The sequence below is a fragment of the Ursus maritimus genome, assembly GCF_017311325.1.
Source record: "Ursus maritimus isolate PB19 chromosome X unlocalized genomic scaffold, ASM1731132v1 scaffold_X1, whole genome shotgun sequence".
In the NCBI taxonomy this organism is placed as follows: domain Eukaryota; kingdom Metazoa; phylum Chordata; class Mammalia; order Carnivora; family Ursidae; genus Ursus; species Ursus maritimus.
In genome coordinates this window covers 117,986,333-118,005,178 of record NW_024423319.1, presented here as the reverse complement: position 1 = coordinate 118,005,178, position 18,846 = coordinate 117,986,333, and the positions used below count along the sequence as shown (strand labels likewise).

Below are 18,846 nucleotides of genomic sequence, written 5' to 3'. Positions count from 1 at the left end.
GGGGGGGGGGGGGATCTTCCCCACAGAGGATCTCGAAAGGCAAAGCGGGCGGGGGAGGTTGAGTCCTATCTCCCCAAGCCTGCTAGGTGGGCCCCCAGGACTTGGACGGAGTGGCCTTCTCAGAAGAGCCCAGCTATTCTAATTGGATACGTTCATGGCCATAGATTGGCCATTTATCATTCCCTCGAATCACTTGAACTGCAACCCAAAGGGACTGGAAGGTCAGACACTTGATTTACATCCAGTGGGACATGTCCCGCCACTAAGGGTCTCTGCCGGATTTGACGTCGCCTCCTTCCGGTGGGTGATCAGCTTTCCTCTTGTGCAGTCATTGTTGTAGGCCAAGGCATAGTTTATGCCCGAACCCAAGACCGCTCTGAATTCGTGTTTCCCCAGAAACACTGTGAGCCGCTGGACGTGGCCGTATTAGAGTCGCAGAGCTTTAAGAGGAGGTGCTCCAGACTGCTCCGGGGTGAAGAAAGGCAACACGACCAGGCTCTACAGATACAGGAGGGGGGTGTGAGTGCGTGCGTGTGCGCACGCGTGTGGTAGAGTCCTCGTGGCTTTGCAAACACTAACAGGTCCTACTTTTTCAAAGTAACATTCACTTCATCACTGTCTTACTGGGCGTCTTTCTGACGGAGACCTGGCGAAGGCTCAAAAGATGTCTAAAAAGTAATAAAGCCAAGGAGCTCGGCATCTACCAGGGATATGGGCATAATCCAATTTGGGTGGTTTTACCCAGGTGTTCTAGAGGACGAGGGCCTGAGCCAGGCTTTCAAGGAGAAAATGGCAAAGGGCAACAGAGCCGTGTCAGTTGAGCGGCTGTCCGCTAGTTGGCCATCACCAGCAGCAGAGCCCTCCCCGCCACCGCGGAGGACCGCACCTTAGCTGTCCCCCCGAACCCAGCTGCTCACGCCGCCTCCCATTTCTCCTCCGACCCCAGCTCTCTCAGTGGCATATTATAGGCACAAGCTGCTCGCCTTTTTACTGTCCCTTTTTTATTTGATTTTTTTTACGTTTGATTACTATGTGATTATTTAATTTTATTTTTTATTATGTTCGTTAGCCGCATGAGCTTTTGGCGTAGTGTTCCGTGATTCATTAGTTGCCTATAACACCCAGTGCCCTTTTCGATTTTAAATGCAAGGGAAGAACCGTCGTGGCCTGAATTGTGTCCCCCCAAATTCGTATGTTGAAGTCCCACACTCCACCGTAACTGGGTTTGGAGATGGGATCTTTCAAGAGGTAATTAGAGTGAAATGAGGTCCTCAGGCTGGGGCCCTAATCTGATAAGACTGGTGTCCTTATAAGGACGGGAAGAGGCAGCAGGGATGTGCAGGCCGAGAGAGAAGGCCATGTGAGGACTGCGAGCCAAGGAGAGAGGCTTCTGGAGAAACCAAACCTGCTGGCACCTTGGTCTGGGCCTTCTAGTCTCTGGGACCATGAGAACAGTCATTTCTGTTGTCAAGCCCCCCAGTCCGTGGTGCTTCGTTGCGGCCGCCTGAGCTAAGTCCCCGCCCTGACTCCACTTGGCCGGTTTAGTAGAACAGCCTCTTGTTTTACGGGACATCTTCAACCTTACTGCATTTTGATACATTTTAGAAATGTATTTAACGTAATATATGAACACAGTTGAAGCCAAGTAGCTCTAAACGGCTGGAACAGGAAGCAATTCCTGATTTTATCCTTCTGCACCAGCACCCCTCTCCTTTCCGGGGACCCCTTTTCTCCCACAAGGGTTTGTTTTCTTCAATCAACAGACTATTTTTTAGAGCAGTTTTGGGTTTATAGAAAAATTGAACGTAAAGTATAAGGTTCCCATATATCCTCTCTTGTCCCCTCAATTTCCCTTATTAACATCTCGCATCTGTTATATTTGTTGCCTTTGAGGAACTGCTGTTGCTACGTCATTAACTCGGGTCCCTAGTTTACATTAGGGTTCGCTCTTGGTGTGGTACATTCCATGGGTTTTGATAAATGGAGAATGACCTGTAGCCACCATTAGAGTATCACACAGAGTGGTTTCTCTGCCCTAAAAATCCTCTGTGCTCCGCTTCTTCGTCCCTCCCGCCAGCCCAGGCAATCCTGATCTCTTGACTGTCTCCATGGTTTTGCCTTTTCCAGAATGTCCTAGAGTTGGATGTGGCCTTTTCAGACGGGCTTCTTTCACTTAGTGCTATGCATTTAAGGATCCTCCATGGCTCTTCATGGCTTGAGAGCTCATTTCTTTTTAGTGCTGAGTCATATTCCATCGTCTGGAGGGGACCGCAGTTGATGGATCCGTTCACCTACTGAGGGACATCTTGTTTGCTGCCAACGCTTGGCAGTTACGACTCAAGCATACATCTTCTGAGAGTTAAGGAAATTATTTTATATCACCAATAAACTGTAATTATACGGAATCAACAGTGACTCAGTATGTCATTCAATATCCAATTCATATCAAATTCAGATCCAGAATTCTTTCAAGGTTCACACATTGCATTTGGTTGTTTTCCCCTTTAGGCTTTCATCTAGAACAGTTTCCTTTTGTTTGTTATTTATGACACAGATTTTTTTTTTTTGAAGAATCCGGATCTGTAGTCTCACATTCTGAATCCGTTTGATTGCTTCCGCGTGGTTTGGTTTGGTTGAAGCAGTTTCTGGCGACATGCCAGCATAGATGATGTCATATCGTCAGCTCTTCCAGCTTTGTTGGTGATAAGCTCTGCCACTTACATGAGGTGGTGGTGGCCAGAGCCCTCCATTGTAAAGGGACATTTTTCTCTCTGCACGTAATCTGTGGAGGGATCCTTTGAGACCAGGTGAATTTTTTGTTTTCCAGCAACCATTTACCCAGGGTTTTAGAAATCCATGGATAATTCCTGACTAAACTAATTACTACATTGGGGGCTGCAAATTTCGATTTGCTGATTCTGTCTCGCTTTCCCCTGTTTTTTGGACCGTCACGATAGAGTCCTGGTGCTCTCAGTGTTTTGACATCCGTGTTGTCGTTTTTCTTTTTATTTCGCATGCTTTTCAGGCCTCCTCTTGTGATTTTCCTCTTTCCCGAAGATGTTCCTATGAGATGGAGGGGAACAGGTAGTGCCCGCCCTCTCCACCAGGGTCAGAGGCGGGCAAACTAACACCAGAAAACAGTCACTTTTTCAGGCTTGGTTAAGGTCCAGTGTGGTCAGGGACAGAGACGTCAGAATTCTGGCCTCACCATTTCACCGCCCAGCATCCATTTCACCAGAGGTAACTGAGTCCAATGCCGCTCTGAAAGCTTGCGTTCCTCTTCATATCCCCTTGTTTCACAGGAGATGAGTTTGGCTGATTTGGCTTTAGCTAAATAAATCACAATGTATTACACTTGTGTTTTCTGATTTGGAGGTATGTCATTATGTTATATAGATACAGAGTAGAAATCTTCCGTTTTAATAGCTGCACAGTATTCCAGCGTTAGCCTGACACTGTTTACTTCTCATTCTTATTTCTTGGGTGTGCTGGTGATAGGGTGAACAGCATCTTGCAGACTCATGTGGCCAGTGGAACTTTCTTTCTCCAAAGAAACGGTGCACATCCTCTTCTTTCAAACCTTTTACTTTACCGAGGGGGCATGATTTGTGCCAGCAGGTGATCATTTAAGTAGTTAATACAATCAAGATGGAGGAAGGGCTGCTGGGAATGGTTGTGCAAGTGTGTCCTGTGCAGTCCCGGGCACTCTTTACACTGTCTCGCTTGTGAACAGTGCTCCTTGGGGTTGTGCGGTGTGTAGTCTAGGGGGCCTGACACAAGGAACCCTGGTAAGAGGCCTCGTTTTTGGAAGTTGAAAGCAATGGAATTTCGGAAGAGGAGGTCATTTACATATATGGCCAGAGATACGAATGTCAAACTTCGCCCGTCCAGCGTGATAGATTTAAAATAGGATCAGTTATCTTATACTTTAAATACCTTATACTTGGAATTTCTGTGATGTGGTCCAGTTTCGACAACAGCTTTCACAAGCCCTTTTTTCAACTGATTATAGGCTTGAAATTCAGGAGAGCGTATTAGTCATCGTAGGTTTATTGCTGTAATTAGCAAGCTTGCCGTCTCAGTGGCCTAACACGATAGCGATTCATTTTCCCCCACGTCACACCCAGTGTGGGTTTCAGCAGGCGTGGGCTCTGCACCATATTGTCATCCAAGGACCCCCAGGTCTTTGAATCTGGTGCTTCCTGAGTCAGTCCTCTGTGACCTCAAGTCCTTCACTGGCTCCTCTGCCTCTGGCTGCCAGTTGAGGAGAGAGAGTGTCAGGAAATGTGCAGGTGACCTGGGAAGGCCATCTCTCCTCTCTACCTACGTGCCGTTGGCCAGAGCCCACTCTGTTGTCCCCACCTAACTGCAAGGAAAGCTGAGAAATATCTCTCTGTGTGTCCGGGTGGAAAGGGCCCTGGGGTTTAGGGAAGGCATGAGTCAATATTGCAAAGCTGATCCCTTTCCTCTATTTTGTTTCTTCTCCAGGAGACTTCTTGGCATCATCACGAAAAAGGATGTTTTGAGACATATGGCCCAGATGGCGAACCAGGACCCTGAATCCATCATGTTTAATTAGAAACAAGGTGGCATTTATTTTGAGAAAAACACAACTGTGTCATTTTAAAAGAAATAAACAAATGATATGTTATTATCCTAATGAACGATTATGCGCTGGGGGCAGTGGAAACAAAAGCTTTGTTTGAAAGGGAAAAGGATGAAACCTTTTTTAAAAAAAAGACATCAACGAGTAGGCGTTTTATAGCTTTAACCCCTTATGAGTTTCCAGCTGTGTTTCTTAATGAGTTTATTAACTGCCATGGGGGCATGGGGGTGGGTGTAAACGATGTGGTTTGTACGAGGACACGGAACACAAATGCTGAGTCCAGAAACGTTTGCCCATTGTGTTTAAGGCTGATGTTTGTGAAGCTTTGAGTCCAAAAGGCAAAGGAGTACTGGCCTGTCAGCATCTTTTATTTATTGGTTCCTGAAGTTTTGCTGCTATTTTACTGAATCGGACTAAAGATATTTGCACTTACTTTGTTGGAAAAGAAAAAAGAAATTAAATTGGAACATAGTGAAAACTAAAAGTATGCCAGTGGGTTCACTCATGACCATCCCATTTCTTGCTCCTGTTCTCAGCCTAGCGTTTTGCTTCTCCGTCAGTTTCCGAACCAACATCCAGGGTCTCCTGCGATGAAGAGTATGAAGAAATCATTTCTCTAGGCAAGACCAGCGTCTTGGGACCGCATAACAACTCCTGGCATGTTTAGTGCTGCCCGTATTTCCTTCCATACAAAGGGATTCATCCTGATTTTGAGGATATCTGCACCTGCTCGTTGTGTTGCAAACATGTTGCACGTGCTTCACCTGTTTATTGCCATTGCCCTTGTGTTCTTACATACTGAGCAGTCCAGCACTTTCCATGGGCCATATTCTGTATGCTGCCCGCTTGTCGTAAGTGTGCTTTAATTTCCAAATAGCGTACACGAGGGTCAAAACAGGCTACCCAGTGTTAGTACTTACTTTTCCTTTCAGATCTTATTAAATACGGCTGCAGAGAGGGTGAGGCATACGAAGTCTCAGTGGGAACTCCTCCAAATGGATTGCAAGAGAAATACTAAATTGATTCTAAATCTGTTCCATTATCTTCTCCGTAGGATGCAAAACACTCAGCTTTAAGGTCTAAGCATGCACTTTCATCCTCGTACGAGAGCACAGAAGCTCAGGGTTAAATCGTAGACAGCCAGTTTCAGCACTGGGCATCTCTGTATTGAACTGAATGGTGCATTTCTCTCTTCAGTCAGGACTTTGGTCTTCTCTGGGAGAAGGCGTGGCGCTGTGGATTAGGTCCACGGTGTGCTCTGTGTCCGTATGATTGCTCCCACCTGCCCTCTCAGGCCAGTCTTTGCTCTTCCCAGCTCATGGAGCGGCCCTCACCCTCTGCGGACTCGTCATTGATATTGACGTAGCAGGTGTGCGTTTGGTGGCAAGTAATAGAAAATCCAACAGACGATGGAGAGTTGAATGAGAAACCCGGGGGTCGGGCACTCTTGACTCTCTCTGTACTATCGTCAACAATACCTTTGGTATTTTCTGCCATCCTTTGTCCTCTGGCTCATTGCCTCTGAGCTGCAAGGTGGTTACTGAGCTGCCGGGTAGGATGTCCGCTTCCTAGACAGGAAGAGGGAGGGAGAGGCCTGTAACAAGGTGCAGTGCCTGCATCAGGAAAGCAGAACTTTCCCAGAGATGCTCAGCTTACATCCATTGGCCGGAATTCTGTCACGTGACTCCCCCTAGCTGCACGTAAGTGTGGGAAGGAAGGTTTTTAGCCAGACATACTATTCTCTGAATGAAATTTAGATTCTCTTAATAAGGAAGAGGGATTGGTCCTGGGGAGGGAATGCTGTCCACTGGATTGGGTGCCATCATCGTGTCCCTGTCATCGTCCTTCCTGTCCTTCTTACCTTCTTTCTTCCCGACCTCTCTAGACACTCTCTCCTCACCTTATAGTTTCCCACCCCTTCTGTCAGATTTGACATAGAACTGCCAGTCAGAGGACATCATTTCTTAGCCCTAATAAAAACCTAGAAACTTCTAGTGGTATAAGAAAATGTACTGATATGTTCTCTGGGTTAAAAAAGTTAAGTCAGATCGTGCTGACAAACCATGGATGATTTGTTTTTGTGATTGGTTGGCCTCCTCCAGACTAATATCAAATAGCCACTTCAGCGTGGAATACCAGTCAGTAGTAGAGAATTCAGTCTTCGTGCCTTGTCCGCGGCACATAAGTATCGAGTAACAGATCCTAATATTAGTGTTGTTGCTGGGGTTTCCATGGAGCATATGCAAGTGAGGCTGAATTCTTCTGGACTTTAAATCCTAAAAGGTCCTAAAGATTGCTTCATGTAGTTCCCTCTTATTCCCACATGACCTCCCAAAAGAGTGTTAGTCATAGCCTGGATTTATATAATCCAGGATGCCCTTTTAGCTGAAATAAGGAGCTTCAGAAGGGAACACGAAACAGTGAACAGATAACCAAAGGTCAGTGAAACCACAGAGTTTCCTCTTCCTCCAGCCGAGGCCATGGAGGGATGAAGGGATAGTTTACTCCGGGCCGAGGTCACCAAGGGGCATCGTGTTGTGTCCTTCTCCCCAGTGCTTAGTTTAGAGAGGTCCACAAATGATTCATGGGAAACTGTTGGGAGTTCTGCTTGACTCAGATAACCTTGTTTTCCTTCATAAGTCAAACCTCTCATTTGTCATGGGGTTCGGGCTCTTGGCGACAGAAGGCCAGGGTCAGACCGGTAGGTAAAGGTCAAGGATGGGGGAGTTTGCCGCGCGGCTCCGGGAGTTGATTGCCTCCCTCCTCTTGAACCCCAGCTCCCCTTTGCGGTCCACTTGCCCACCGGCCTGGGGTCGCACACAGACTCGGTGGGGGGCAGGCTCCCGAGCTCTTTGTCACTCTTGCTTGTAGAAGTTCGCGGGTAGGGATTCCAGAGGTGTGTGCTGTGTCCAGATGTAGAGATTCATCCACTTTGCCTGGTGATCCGATGAGCAAGAGGAGTAGAACTGGGACGCGGAATAAGGTACACATTTCTCAGAATGATGTGTTTTTTTTTCATAATATTTTTATTATATTATGTTAGTCACCATACAGTACATCCCTGGTTTTTGATGTAAAGTTCGATGTGTTTTTATCTTTTTCCAGAACCAAAGCCTTTAGACTTTTGTAGAACTTTCTGGATTCTTTCTGAATCAGTGTTTTATTACATACACATAAATGCAGAATGGAACAGGAGTTCTCTAATGAGATCAACTTCTCGTTTTCCCTCCCTGCCACGAAGGAAGTGTGTCGTAGAAGGACAGACAGCAAATAGAGTATCCCGAAAGGGCCGGCGGATTGCTGGCGGGTTCGGTGCCTCCCCTGGGAATGCAGATGCGCGCGTGCCAGTAACGGGAAGGCAGATGTGTTAGGAGCAAATCATTGTTCAGTGTTTGCTGTGACGCACACCAGGCAGTCTCAAATCCCTCTATTTAGTACTTCCCAAAGACCTTACAAAGGAGAAGACATCTTGGTGGATCCATTTTTGGCCCTACGACGTCACGGAAACGGAAAAATTTGTTTCCCTTAGGTGACAACTGGTTACTTCACATTATCAGCATGTGCAGATCTGCTCAGCCCTCATCAGCAGAGGCCTTCATTTCAGTTTCACGTGCGCAGCGAGCCTTTGAAATGATTTCCGTGAGGGGGGAGCCTGTGTATGTAACGTGGGAACATGAACCAGCCTCACTGTGTCTCTGCCGTCCTCGGTGCGCTGGGAGCGAGCCTGCGTGCGACTCTAATGAGATCTGTGCGCGTCCGGTGTTGGAATGACCACAGAGCAATGTGGTGGTGGTGGTTGTTTTTTTTAATTGTAACCCTCTGTGTAAACATTGGCACCTTATTAAAAATTAAATGTTTGAACTTTACTTTTAAAAATAAAACAAGCACAGTCCTCATGAAGCATGTTGTAAATGGAAGAGATACTGATTTTCTCAGCTTGTTTCTCCCAGTGGAACCTCTGCAAACCCGAGTCCAGTGACGGCCGAAGTATCTGGGGAAGTTAAAGACCGATTCTTAAGATTTGTGCTCAAGATGGTGACGTCAGTTTGGTCAGCTTTGAAGTCCCTTGGTCTTAGCCCGGTGGGTGATGGCCAAATAACAGTTCAGACTGGGGCTATAAAACATCCAAGAATGGGGAGGACCGCTGTCCCCAGGCCATCTGTTTCTGCCCTGTGCACAGAGGCTGGGCAGGACAGCTTGGGCCTGGTCTAACATTCATCCTGTCATCCCTTCAGACTTTTTAGCTATTACTTTAGGAATCACAAGAGCTTAAGTTATGTACTTCCCCACCAGTTTGTTTTTTATGTAATTTTCAACTTTACAAAAATATGAAGGAAAAAAACACAGAGAATGCCCACATCCGTTTAAAGACCACATCCCTTTGAGGCTGTGAGAGGAATCCCTTCTAATTGGGGGAGGGAGCCAGCCCGGGGACAACGTTGGGAAGATGGTCCTCCATACAGGGGCCAGCAGATGCAAATGTCCCGAGGTGGAAACAGGCCTAACTTCCTGGGGTCCCCCCAGGGGTGAGTGGCTGTGGGACGGGTGGTGCTTTCGCGGAGACTGGGGGGTATTTGAAGTTGGTTTTGCTTTTCCTTTGGTGGGAGGCTAACACAAGCAGATGCTTCCAAGTCTCACGGGGCCAGGTACAGACAAGGAATTTAGAGGAAGGACGTGCTTTGACTTGCATTGTACATGAACCGTTCTGGCTGTTGTATAGCGGGCCTGGAAGCCGGGAATGTGGCTAGGAGCCTATTTCATATACACAAGTTACGATGGAGGCTTGTCCCAGAGAAGCTCTTGAATTCTGGATATATTTCCGAGGTAGAGCCAACAGATTTGCTGGTGGAGTGGATATAAAATGGTACAACGAAGTTGCCATTTGCTGACATGGGCGAGACTAGGTGAAGAGCTCCATTGTGCAAGAGCTACACTGAAGATCTCTGCTGGACATCCAAGTCCAGAGTTCAGGGGGATCCTTGAGGTTGGTAACATCAGTCAAGCCATTGGTGCTTACCAGTGGTATTAAAGCCATGCCTGGAAACTTCCATGGCCTAATGATACCCTAAGAGCAAACAACGAACAATCTGACAGAATATTGAGTTTTCGGGGAGTCATGCTGACTTAGACAGTGATAGGACTGCACTTGAATTCCAGCTTCACTGCCTTTTGGCTGTGTGATGTTGTCAAAGGCATTAACCTCTCTGGGCCTAGATTATCCCATCTCTGTAGAGTGAGCTGCCGCTCTTGACCAGCGGCTTGGCTGTGAGAATTCAACAAGAGACCATACATGAGGCACTTGCCATGGGCCATTTCACGCTACGAAGCCCTCCGGGTAGCTTTAGTTGGAAATTAATTTGATGTTGTTTTCAGTTGAATTATAAGACCCCTAAAATTAGTAACACGTCAGGCTAACCAATTGCCTTCTTTCCAGCTCTATCTGTAGTCATTTCCAAAAACATGAAAGGAAACAAAACAAAAACTCAGATCTCTTAAGGAATGTCAAAAAAAAAAAAAAGGCTCACTGGCTCCAAATTAATGATAAATTATTAGAAAAATCACTTGGTAAGAATTTCCATTTCTCTGTAGCTTTGTATCGGCTCAGAGAGCAGAAGAGCAGAAATGTGCATGGGTACTGAACTATCAATTAGCTTCAAGTTTGGAGCAAGAGTCACAGAACACGAGACCGTGTGTAACTTGCTTATTTTCAGACAGCGTAAAACCCAATACCACTGCACCTCCGGACAGAAAAGTCTCTCCAGCGTGGTGGTAATGTAGAAGTAAGTCTCATTAGTAAAACTCATGAAAGCCCAGCCTTCTGTGGGCCTTGGCTATTTACCCTCAACATGCTGTGGTTAAAAACCAGAGGGCGGGGGAATGAACAAACAGAATTTGTCCGAAAGGTGACAACCCATCGGTTTTAATTCTGGGAGCTTAGCTAGAGCTAACCAGAATGGCCTCGCAAATAAACGTCTGGGTCAGGCAGGCTTCTTCCTGGGCTTTCGTGAATTGAGACAGGACCAGAAACTTCCACGGCCTCCTAGGGCAATGTGCTCTGACCGAGCGCGGGGGAGCCTGTTGTTACAGCCCGTGCCCAGTTCATTGGTAGTTAATTGGCTAGAAAGAAGCTAGCATATGTGAAGGCGGATAGGGAGCATCTGTTTCTGGCAGTTCCTCAACATTGCATTTCATTAAAGAAATGGTCTTTTCTTTCCGAATGAGCAATAAGCAAAGAGCACCTTGTGGGGATTTCCAAACCCCGTTAGTCAGGGTTTGGCTCACGAGCGAAGGGAGCGATTGCGATGTGATTCCAGCATTTGTCATGGAACACGTCGTCCAAAGATTAAACAGCCGCCCTCAATCCAAACAGATTCTGTCCGAGAAATTGGAAACACATACATAAATTCTCGTCCCGCAGGCTGCCTGTGACAGGTTGCGTCCAGAGGACGCTTGCCGGTAGAACATTCCTTCCTTCTGCGGGGCTCCATGTTCATTTCACACTCACTCGGGGCTGCCACCTGTTTCCAGCCGATACTAACCCAAGCGGAAATTGGAGCTAGCTTCCTTTTGATGGACTGGTTTCCTTTTCTGACATTTCCAAACTTCAGTCCGTCCCCAGAAAGATGAGCGTTTCCGGCAATGGCTGTGGGTGATTTACATTCTCCAGGGACTTGCCAAGCGTCCAGCTGCTCCGTGGGGCAGGAGTCTCGAGTGCTGAAGAAAGGGGAGAACTAGTAGGTCTGCATGCAGTGGGGAGGCACTTGCCAAAGTGCTTCCAGGATCCTGGGCTTGTGCACGACGCTGCTAGGTGCCCGCGGACAAGAGTGGATTCTGTGGTTAACTAACTGGAAAGTTCTACCTCCCGGGACTGGGGTTCCAAAGACCAGTCCTTGGGGAGCACTGCTATGGGGGCAGGAGTGTGAGGGTCCAGGAAGTCTCCTTTATAGTTTCTTTGCAGAACTGAGCGACCTGGGAGATGCGAGTCACCTTTAATGGACATCCAACACGACATCTGTGCAGCCAGGACCGTCTGCTTGATAACCAGAATGATATTTAGGGACGAGCCTCTTCTGTGTCACCAGAGCTGGTTAGAAATGCAGCATTCCAAGTCCCGCTCAGGTCTGCTGAGCTCGAATCTACATGTTCCCCAGGGGCTTTTGTGTGCAGAGTAAAGTTTGAGCGCTGTCTTAGTTGCGGGGTCTGAACGAGATCTCCTGAGTTACTTCCAGCTGTAAGATCCAGAGTTCTCTTAGGGGAACTTCCAGGGGAAGAGGGAGCAGAGGCTGCGGTGATTGGGTCACCAAAGGAGCCTGTCCAGAGAAACCAGGTGGAGAGCAACTTGGCGTGAGGTCTGTAAGTCCGACTTCTCAGCCCCCAAACTGGCCCACTCACCACCGCACTGCTGCGTGAGGCTCTGTGTCTCCTGTGGCCGCCCAATGTGTGCGTGTGCAGCGGGGGGGGGGGCAGTCCCCTCCCACTCGAATTGTGCAGAAGGGAGCCCTGGGATTTACAAAGCATGGACAAAGGGACCCTGCCTTGGGGTAGTTTTGGTGAGCTTTTCATAAAGCTGGGTGCAGATCTCTACTGTTGGGCAAAGACAGGGTGGACACAATTTGGTGTCTGTGTGCCCGGGAAAGAGTGTCCCCGAGCCTGAAGCAGAAAGCAACAACTTGTAAGGGAGAGGGGAACGTTTGCCTCTCTCTTTCTGAGAACCTAACTGTGCGCCCAGGAAGGCTGCAGTCGTCTTACTTTGGCATACACCTGGCGCCAACTGGTGATTTTGAAGTGAAAGACTGCACTTCCCCCGTGGCACAACGTGCCCTGCCCAGCCCTCAGCCCACTGTCCGTCCGCACTCACGGGCACAAATTGAAAATGGCTCTTTGCTACATTTCATTCAGAAGATTGCCCGTTGCTTTCATGAATCGACTTTGCACATTTTTGTATCTTCCTTGAAAGTTAAGAGCAACGGTTGGCAAACTACAGCACAGTGGGCCAAATCCGGCCTGCCACCTGTTTCTGTAAATAAAGTTTTATTGGCACACGGCCACGCCCATTCGTTTATCAATGTCTGTGGCTGCTTTCCGGTGGCAACAGAGACTGCGGGGCCTGCAGAGCCTACTGTATTTGCCATTCGGCCTTTTACGGAGAAGTTTGCCAGCTCCTGGCTTAGAGTAAGTTAGAGCCACCAGACCACTGGAGAGCTACCAAGAGTAATTCCCCTTTCTTACACTGGGTGGAAAATACGAAGGGATGCTTTCAAAACAAAAGCAAGGAGAGATGTGTGTGTTCGTGGATTAAGATGAGCATGTTAAAATGCTTTTCTATCCTCCATGTTTTTCCAACAGCTTAATTTATGCCAGAAACAATCTGTCCTGATGAGATTCTAACAGAGGTATTGGTGACCTCTGTTACAATTTAAATCTGTTTTCTGCCAGGGCAAGTACTTTGACTAGCACTTTGTCATTTATGAAGGGATTTTAATATTTATTTGTTTTTTCTTCTCAGTGGTCCCATGAGGTAAAGACTATTATACCCATTGTTCAGAGGGCAAAGCTGAGGCCCGGAGAGGGTAAAGCACACGAGAGGCGCCCGTGGAGCTTTTACAGCACACCAATGGCCCGAGATTCTGAGTCAGTGCATCCTGGGTGGCGTCTGGCATCACCTTTAGAAGAGGTTGCCCGGTGATCCCAAAGCGTGGTCAAGATTGAGAACCCCTGGTGCGCCTGGGTGGCACAGCGGTTAAGCGTCTGCCTTCGGCTCAGGGCGTGATCCCAGCGTTCTGGGATGAGCCCCACATCAGGCTCCTCCGCTGTGAGCCTGCTTCTTCCTCTCCCACTCCCCCTGCTTGGGTTCCCTCTCTCGCTGGCTGTCTCTCTCTCTGTCAAATAAATAAATAAATAAAATCTTTAAAAAAAAAAAAAGATTGAGAACCCCTGGGCTCCGGGAACTTGCCCAAGTTCGTACAGCTGGTTGGTGGTCCGACTAGAGCTCAGACTCTTCTTGGCCCTTCTTGTGACTTTAAGGCCAGGAACATTTTCCGATGACATGACAAGTTCCCTTAGCTCAGATTAGTGTCGGAGTCAAACTGGTTTGTCTAACCCAGCGGTTCTCAAAGTGTGGTCCCTTGCCCAGCAACATCCGGGTCAGCCGGCAGTTTGTTAGAGAGGCAAATCAATCCTCTGTCCCACCCTGAGCTAGTGATTCAGAAAGCTGGGCGCCAGAGCCCCGCCACCTGTGTTTTAACAAGCTCTCCAGCTGATTCAGGTGCAGCTCAGGCTTGAGGAGCCCCGGTCAAAGGTAATGAGAAAGCGTGGCTGGAGAGAAGATGCTAACACCAGAACACTCAGGCGCACACACGCGCGCACCTGGCCCAGGCACCTCCTCCGGGAAGTTAGGCCTGGGTGCCGAGAGCCGGAGCAAGCACGAGAAGGGCTGGGAAGAGTAAGAGTGCGTGGGCGTCTGTGGCGGTATCCAGACACCAGGGCAGCAGAAAGGAAAACAGCTCCCGATCCGCCTGCGCGGAGCCTCTGCTGCCCTGCTTTTCCCGTGGGCGCCCCGGGAGCGCTAGCGAGAACCATGCTGCCCTTTGCTGTGCCGGCAAGCCTGAAGGGGTTTTTTTGGTTCCGTTTTTGTTTTTTGAGGTTGAGTTTTTCTGAATCAAGCACTTTGTAGAGATGAACATTCTTGTATAATTAAGTGAACCCCCTTCTGCTTGGAGCTAAAGGCACATTCTTTGCTTCGAGTTCAGCCAGGTGCTCCTTTTCCCTTGCACTTGTATTCAAGTGTGCAGCCATCGCGGAGAGGCGGCCCGGATCTGCGCGGCTTGGCCCCCGCAGCTGGGGCTTCAAAGGCCCCCGAAGTCCTACTGTAACGTGAGCTCCCAGCTGTCCCCAGGGAGGCATCTCAGTCAAGGGGCAGGGACACCTCCGTGGGGCACGAGGCGGGGGGCGGAGGAGAGAAGAATGCAGCCTCCTCTTTGGTCCCCCTCGGAGCCTCCCCCTCCGAAGCCTTGCCGTGCCCGATGTGAAAACCGCACCGAGACATACATAATTCCAGGCTGTGCCCTGGCCGCCCAGAGCGAGGGGACAGACGTGCCTGCCCCGGGAAAGAATGTTTGTTTCAACCGATCGTTCACAGCACCAGCTGCCAAGGGGAGAGGAAGAGCAGAGAGGGGGACTCCCGCAGACTGACATGGGAAAGTATAAACAATGCTTACAGGCTCCGAGCAGGGCTGCTGCTGGGTGAAATCACATCATCTGATTTGGGTTTTGGTTTTGCAATTACTCGACTTAGAGGATGTCAGTGCCAGGCCGGTGCCGTTTCCAAGACGGGTGGGACTGTGTGAGTTCACGATGGCTTCATGGCTGCACTTCGACATTCAAGTTGCACTCTGAGCGTTAACAAGAGCAGGCCTCGCTTTCCACAGTAGCTTGTCAATTCCAGAGCAGTCCCCGGAAGCGGATGGGGTCACTTGTGATCCTGTTTTGTTTCTTTGGCCCAGAGCTAACATAGAGTATTGCTTCATGAAGTGGGAACTCTGAAGGCAAAAAACCGGGATTTGCTTCCTCGGTCAAATCTGTGAGCTTCTCAAGCTCCCGGAGCCACGTTTCCGTTCTCGTTCTTCAGCGTCAGTCCTCGTAGCTTGTGTATTGATGAAAATCAGCACATATTTTTGAAGAACGGATGAGGGCCAAAAACCTGCTCTTTCGTTGTAACCTTTTGGAATAAATCAAGAAAATAATCCTGGCAGAGTTTTCTGGAGCCATAGAGCGGTTCCCCAAAAGAGACCCATCTACCATTGTGTAAAATGTCACATAAAACGCTCGGTGTCAAAAGAAAATGGTAATCGGCTTGGTGTTTCATGGCCTGGGAAGGGCTGCTCAGTTGAGAGATCCTGAACTTCCAAAGGCTGAATATGAAAGCTGGGTCCGCGGACTCTACGTGTCCTTGTGTATCTTTGATCAAACTGAACCCGAAAGAAGTGTGGCAGGCTCTAAATGCCACAGAGACTAACGGCTCGGCAAACCCATGCCCGTGACTTTACTGAACATGTCACATCAAAGGGAGAAATGCCCCACTGACTGGAAAGTTCTTTTGCTGTTCAATGTTGAGAGAGAATAGAAATGAGATTAAATTTCAGTATTTCTGGATTTGGTTAATAGATTCTCTCTCTTTCAGATAGAAGGACTTGAAGCGATTCTGTTTACTTAGTACAAAAATATCCAAAAGGTGCATCTAATAACCACATCTGGAGGGGAACAAAAATGTGACTACGTAGGAAGAGCCTCGGCGTCTTTAGAGAACTGGTGCTAAAAGTTGCTCTCAGCCGTGACGTCCAAGATGGATGAAGTTCACAGCACAAACACCCCCACAGGGAGACTCGGCTTATGGACAACTCGACTCCTTTCTTGGGGATTCGAGGAGGCTGAAGCACAATGCTGGGGACGGGAGGAATAAGCATCTGATTTATATTCCGCAGAAAGAAGAAATACTCTGCATAGCTGAATACTTTGTACTGACAGACAGTTCGGACCCCACTTGGCAGCTGCTGACGGACATCTTTATTGGTGGCTGTCTGCTCTTGCGCCCCGGGACGGCCAGAGAGGCTCCTGGGACCCCACCTTGTACCCGGCAGAATCCATTCTTACTTAAGCTCACCAGGAAGACCAAAGACAGTGTCTGCAGGGGCCGGACTGAGAACCGTGCCTGTAGAAAGGAGCGCTTACTCGGCTGGTTTCCGACTTAGGATCACATTACCGCCAGCCACCGTTTTTATAGAGCGGAAGCCAGGTAGAGATGAGCGAGCACAGAGCTTTCACTTCGGCGTGGGATGGCCGTGATTCTGAGTCCAGGCCCTGCTGCTTCCTGGGCAACCTTAGGCAAATCACTTAAGCTCTCTAAGTTTCGGTTCTCATCGATAAAAGCCGTCAGTTCATCTACCCAGACAACTGGGTGAGCACAGTACCTGACACGACACGCAGACTCAAAAACGTGATTGTGCAGAGACAGGCGATGCTCAACAAGTCTGCGCTCTCCTTTTCCGCCCGGGGCATGCAGCTAGACTATATTTCCCAGTGTCCCTTGCAGTTCGCTGTGGCCAGGTACTGGTCCTAGCCCCTGGAACATGAGCAGCAGTGCGGCCCATCGAAAACGTCCCCCGCGCAATCTGCTGCAGTCTTCTGCTCTCCTGGGGTGGGAGGGAGATGACCCGGGTGACCTTGGAAGCCTCTGAATGACTTTGGAGGAGGACCTCCTGGCTCCCTGTTATCTGCCCACTGCTGTCATGTGAGTAAGAAACAAAGCCTGTGGTACTGAGTCATTTCCCACGTTGGGGTCAATCTGATCAGGTAGATAGTCTCCCCAGACTGCGTATTTATTATCGTTATGAATCCCGGGGCGGTGCTGTGATGAACTCGTACCGACTCGGGAGACCGATGGTGAGATTTGCAGGAGTTTTGTGAGCTGCTTGCTGTGACATTCCTACCTTGAAATCGGTCGTGGTGGGAATTTTGATGCCACAGAAACCGGCAGAGACTATAAACCAGGCTCCCCCCAGCCCCAGCCCCAGCCCCCGCTGGAGAACGTTTGCCAGCACATCGCTGACTGGGAATATCTCTTTTTCCTCTTAGTCTTACCCCAAAGCCTGATAACCTAGTGCTTGTATATTTGTAGGGCTCAGAAAGTGTCTGTGGCTATGAATCAAGGTCAGGCTCGAATAAATTAAGAGAGGACATGTTACAAAAGGTGGGAGCTAACGCCTAAGGTTAGAGCATACAGCGAAGGGGCAAGAACAGTCATCGTGCCTTTCTCAAGTAGGGACATTGGACCTAGGGGTACATTATTGTGTCTTGGGCCGCGTTAGAAGTTTCAGGTCTTCCACTCGTTTACCCCTTGCCTTCTCCGGTTGTCACTTCTCTACCTGGCAAGTGGGTGTCTCCCGAAGCACCGTGAGTCTGCACTCACTCGAAAGCACTCCGTGATGACGGGCAGCGGGGGAAAGTGTCTTATTCTCTTTGAGCTCCTGTGGCCGGTTTGGACAGCGCTGTTCCAGGCTGGATTCCCCTGACAGCAGACCCTGAGACAAAGATTCAAGTGTAAATTATTTATTTGCAAGGTGATGCCAGGGAACAGTGTTTAAGGGAATAGGGGGGAGGGGAACAGAGAGCGGAAGGCAGCCGACAAAGGGGGTTATCCAGCAAGTTGCTGCTGTGGACAGCTGGAGACGTGGGGGACACAACAGAGCACGCACCCCAGAGCTATCACCCCCACGGGGGACAAGACTTTCCTGATTTATTGGAGATGAGCCGACTCCTTTATTCTGACCTCTTAGCCGGGACTTCACACGTATGGTCTTGACTGCCCTTGACTGCGACTCCGGTCACATGTGCACCTTGACCTCTGTGTGCATGAGATCCCTTGAGTGCATTCATGCGTATGAAGAACGATTTCAATCGCAGTTCTAAAACTGACAGAACCAGAGAGTTCTTCTCTCACAATCTAACATGATTACGATCACCTTGGATCAGATCTGTGCTTCACCAGAAGCTCCGCTCTGTGGGGGACACAAACGTTGCCTCCCAAAGACGTGCGTTATGTATTTTTGAATGACTTTTTGGGGATCCAACATAATTGTGATGTCTGGCAGTCTATTTTCAGTTAGCTTGGGGAATCAGCTTTGTGGATTAACTGTAACCAAATCAAGGTCGGGGCTGGCGGCTCTCCGAGGTCTGCTCTCACTCATCGGCTGGCGGCTTCTCAGAGCAGAGACCGTGACCTCACATGCAGGTGGGCTAGCCGCTGCCGGGAGCCAAGTCCACCCACTCTGGATGGCGGCTGCTGATTGTGGTCTAGTTATTTCTGGATTCACTGCCCCTTTTGATTACGCACACAATCCGTGGATACTCCCTCATCCGGATAATTGAGAATTCTCTGCCTGAGAGCTCCCTGTTTCAGTCCACTCAGACCCCGGAAGTTTTGCAGCTCTGCACCTCCGGTGATGCCTTCAACGCACCAGTAACTTTTATGCTCCCAGCAAAGTGGCTGGCTTGTTTGAGAACCTGCTTCATTTCGGATAGTAATAGCCAATACTTCCCGAACGCTTGACTCTGCCCCGCAGACTCCAGGCTGAGCACTTTTTAAGTTCATTAGGCTTTTGAATACTTGCTCTGAGCCGAGCGCGGCACGTACAGAGGATGGTGCAGGGGAGGCGGGGGGGGGGGGGGGGGGGGGGGGGGGGGGG

General features: G+C 49.0%; 1 protein-coding gene across 1 annotated transcript in view; it reads left to right on the top strand.

The window, feature by feature from the left end:
• Positions 1 to 5,090, top strand: part of CLCN4 (chloride voltage-gated channel 4) — a 101,708-nt gene extending 96,618 nt beyond the window's left edge. The window contains 1 exon segment of the mRNA XM_040634595.1: positions 4,489 to 5,090. Coding sequence (XP_040490529.1) covers positions 4,489 to 4,579 — 91 coding nt within the window. The 3' untranslated portion in view covers positions 4,580 to 5,090.
• The last annotated feature ends 13,756 nt before the right edge of the window (positions 5,091 to 18,846 follow it).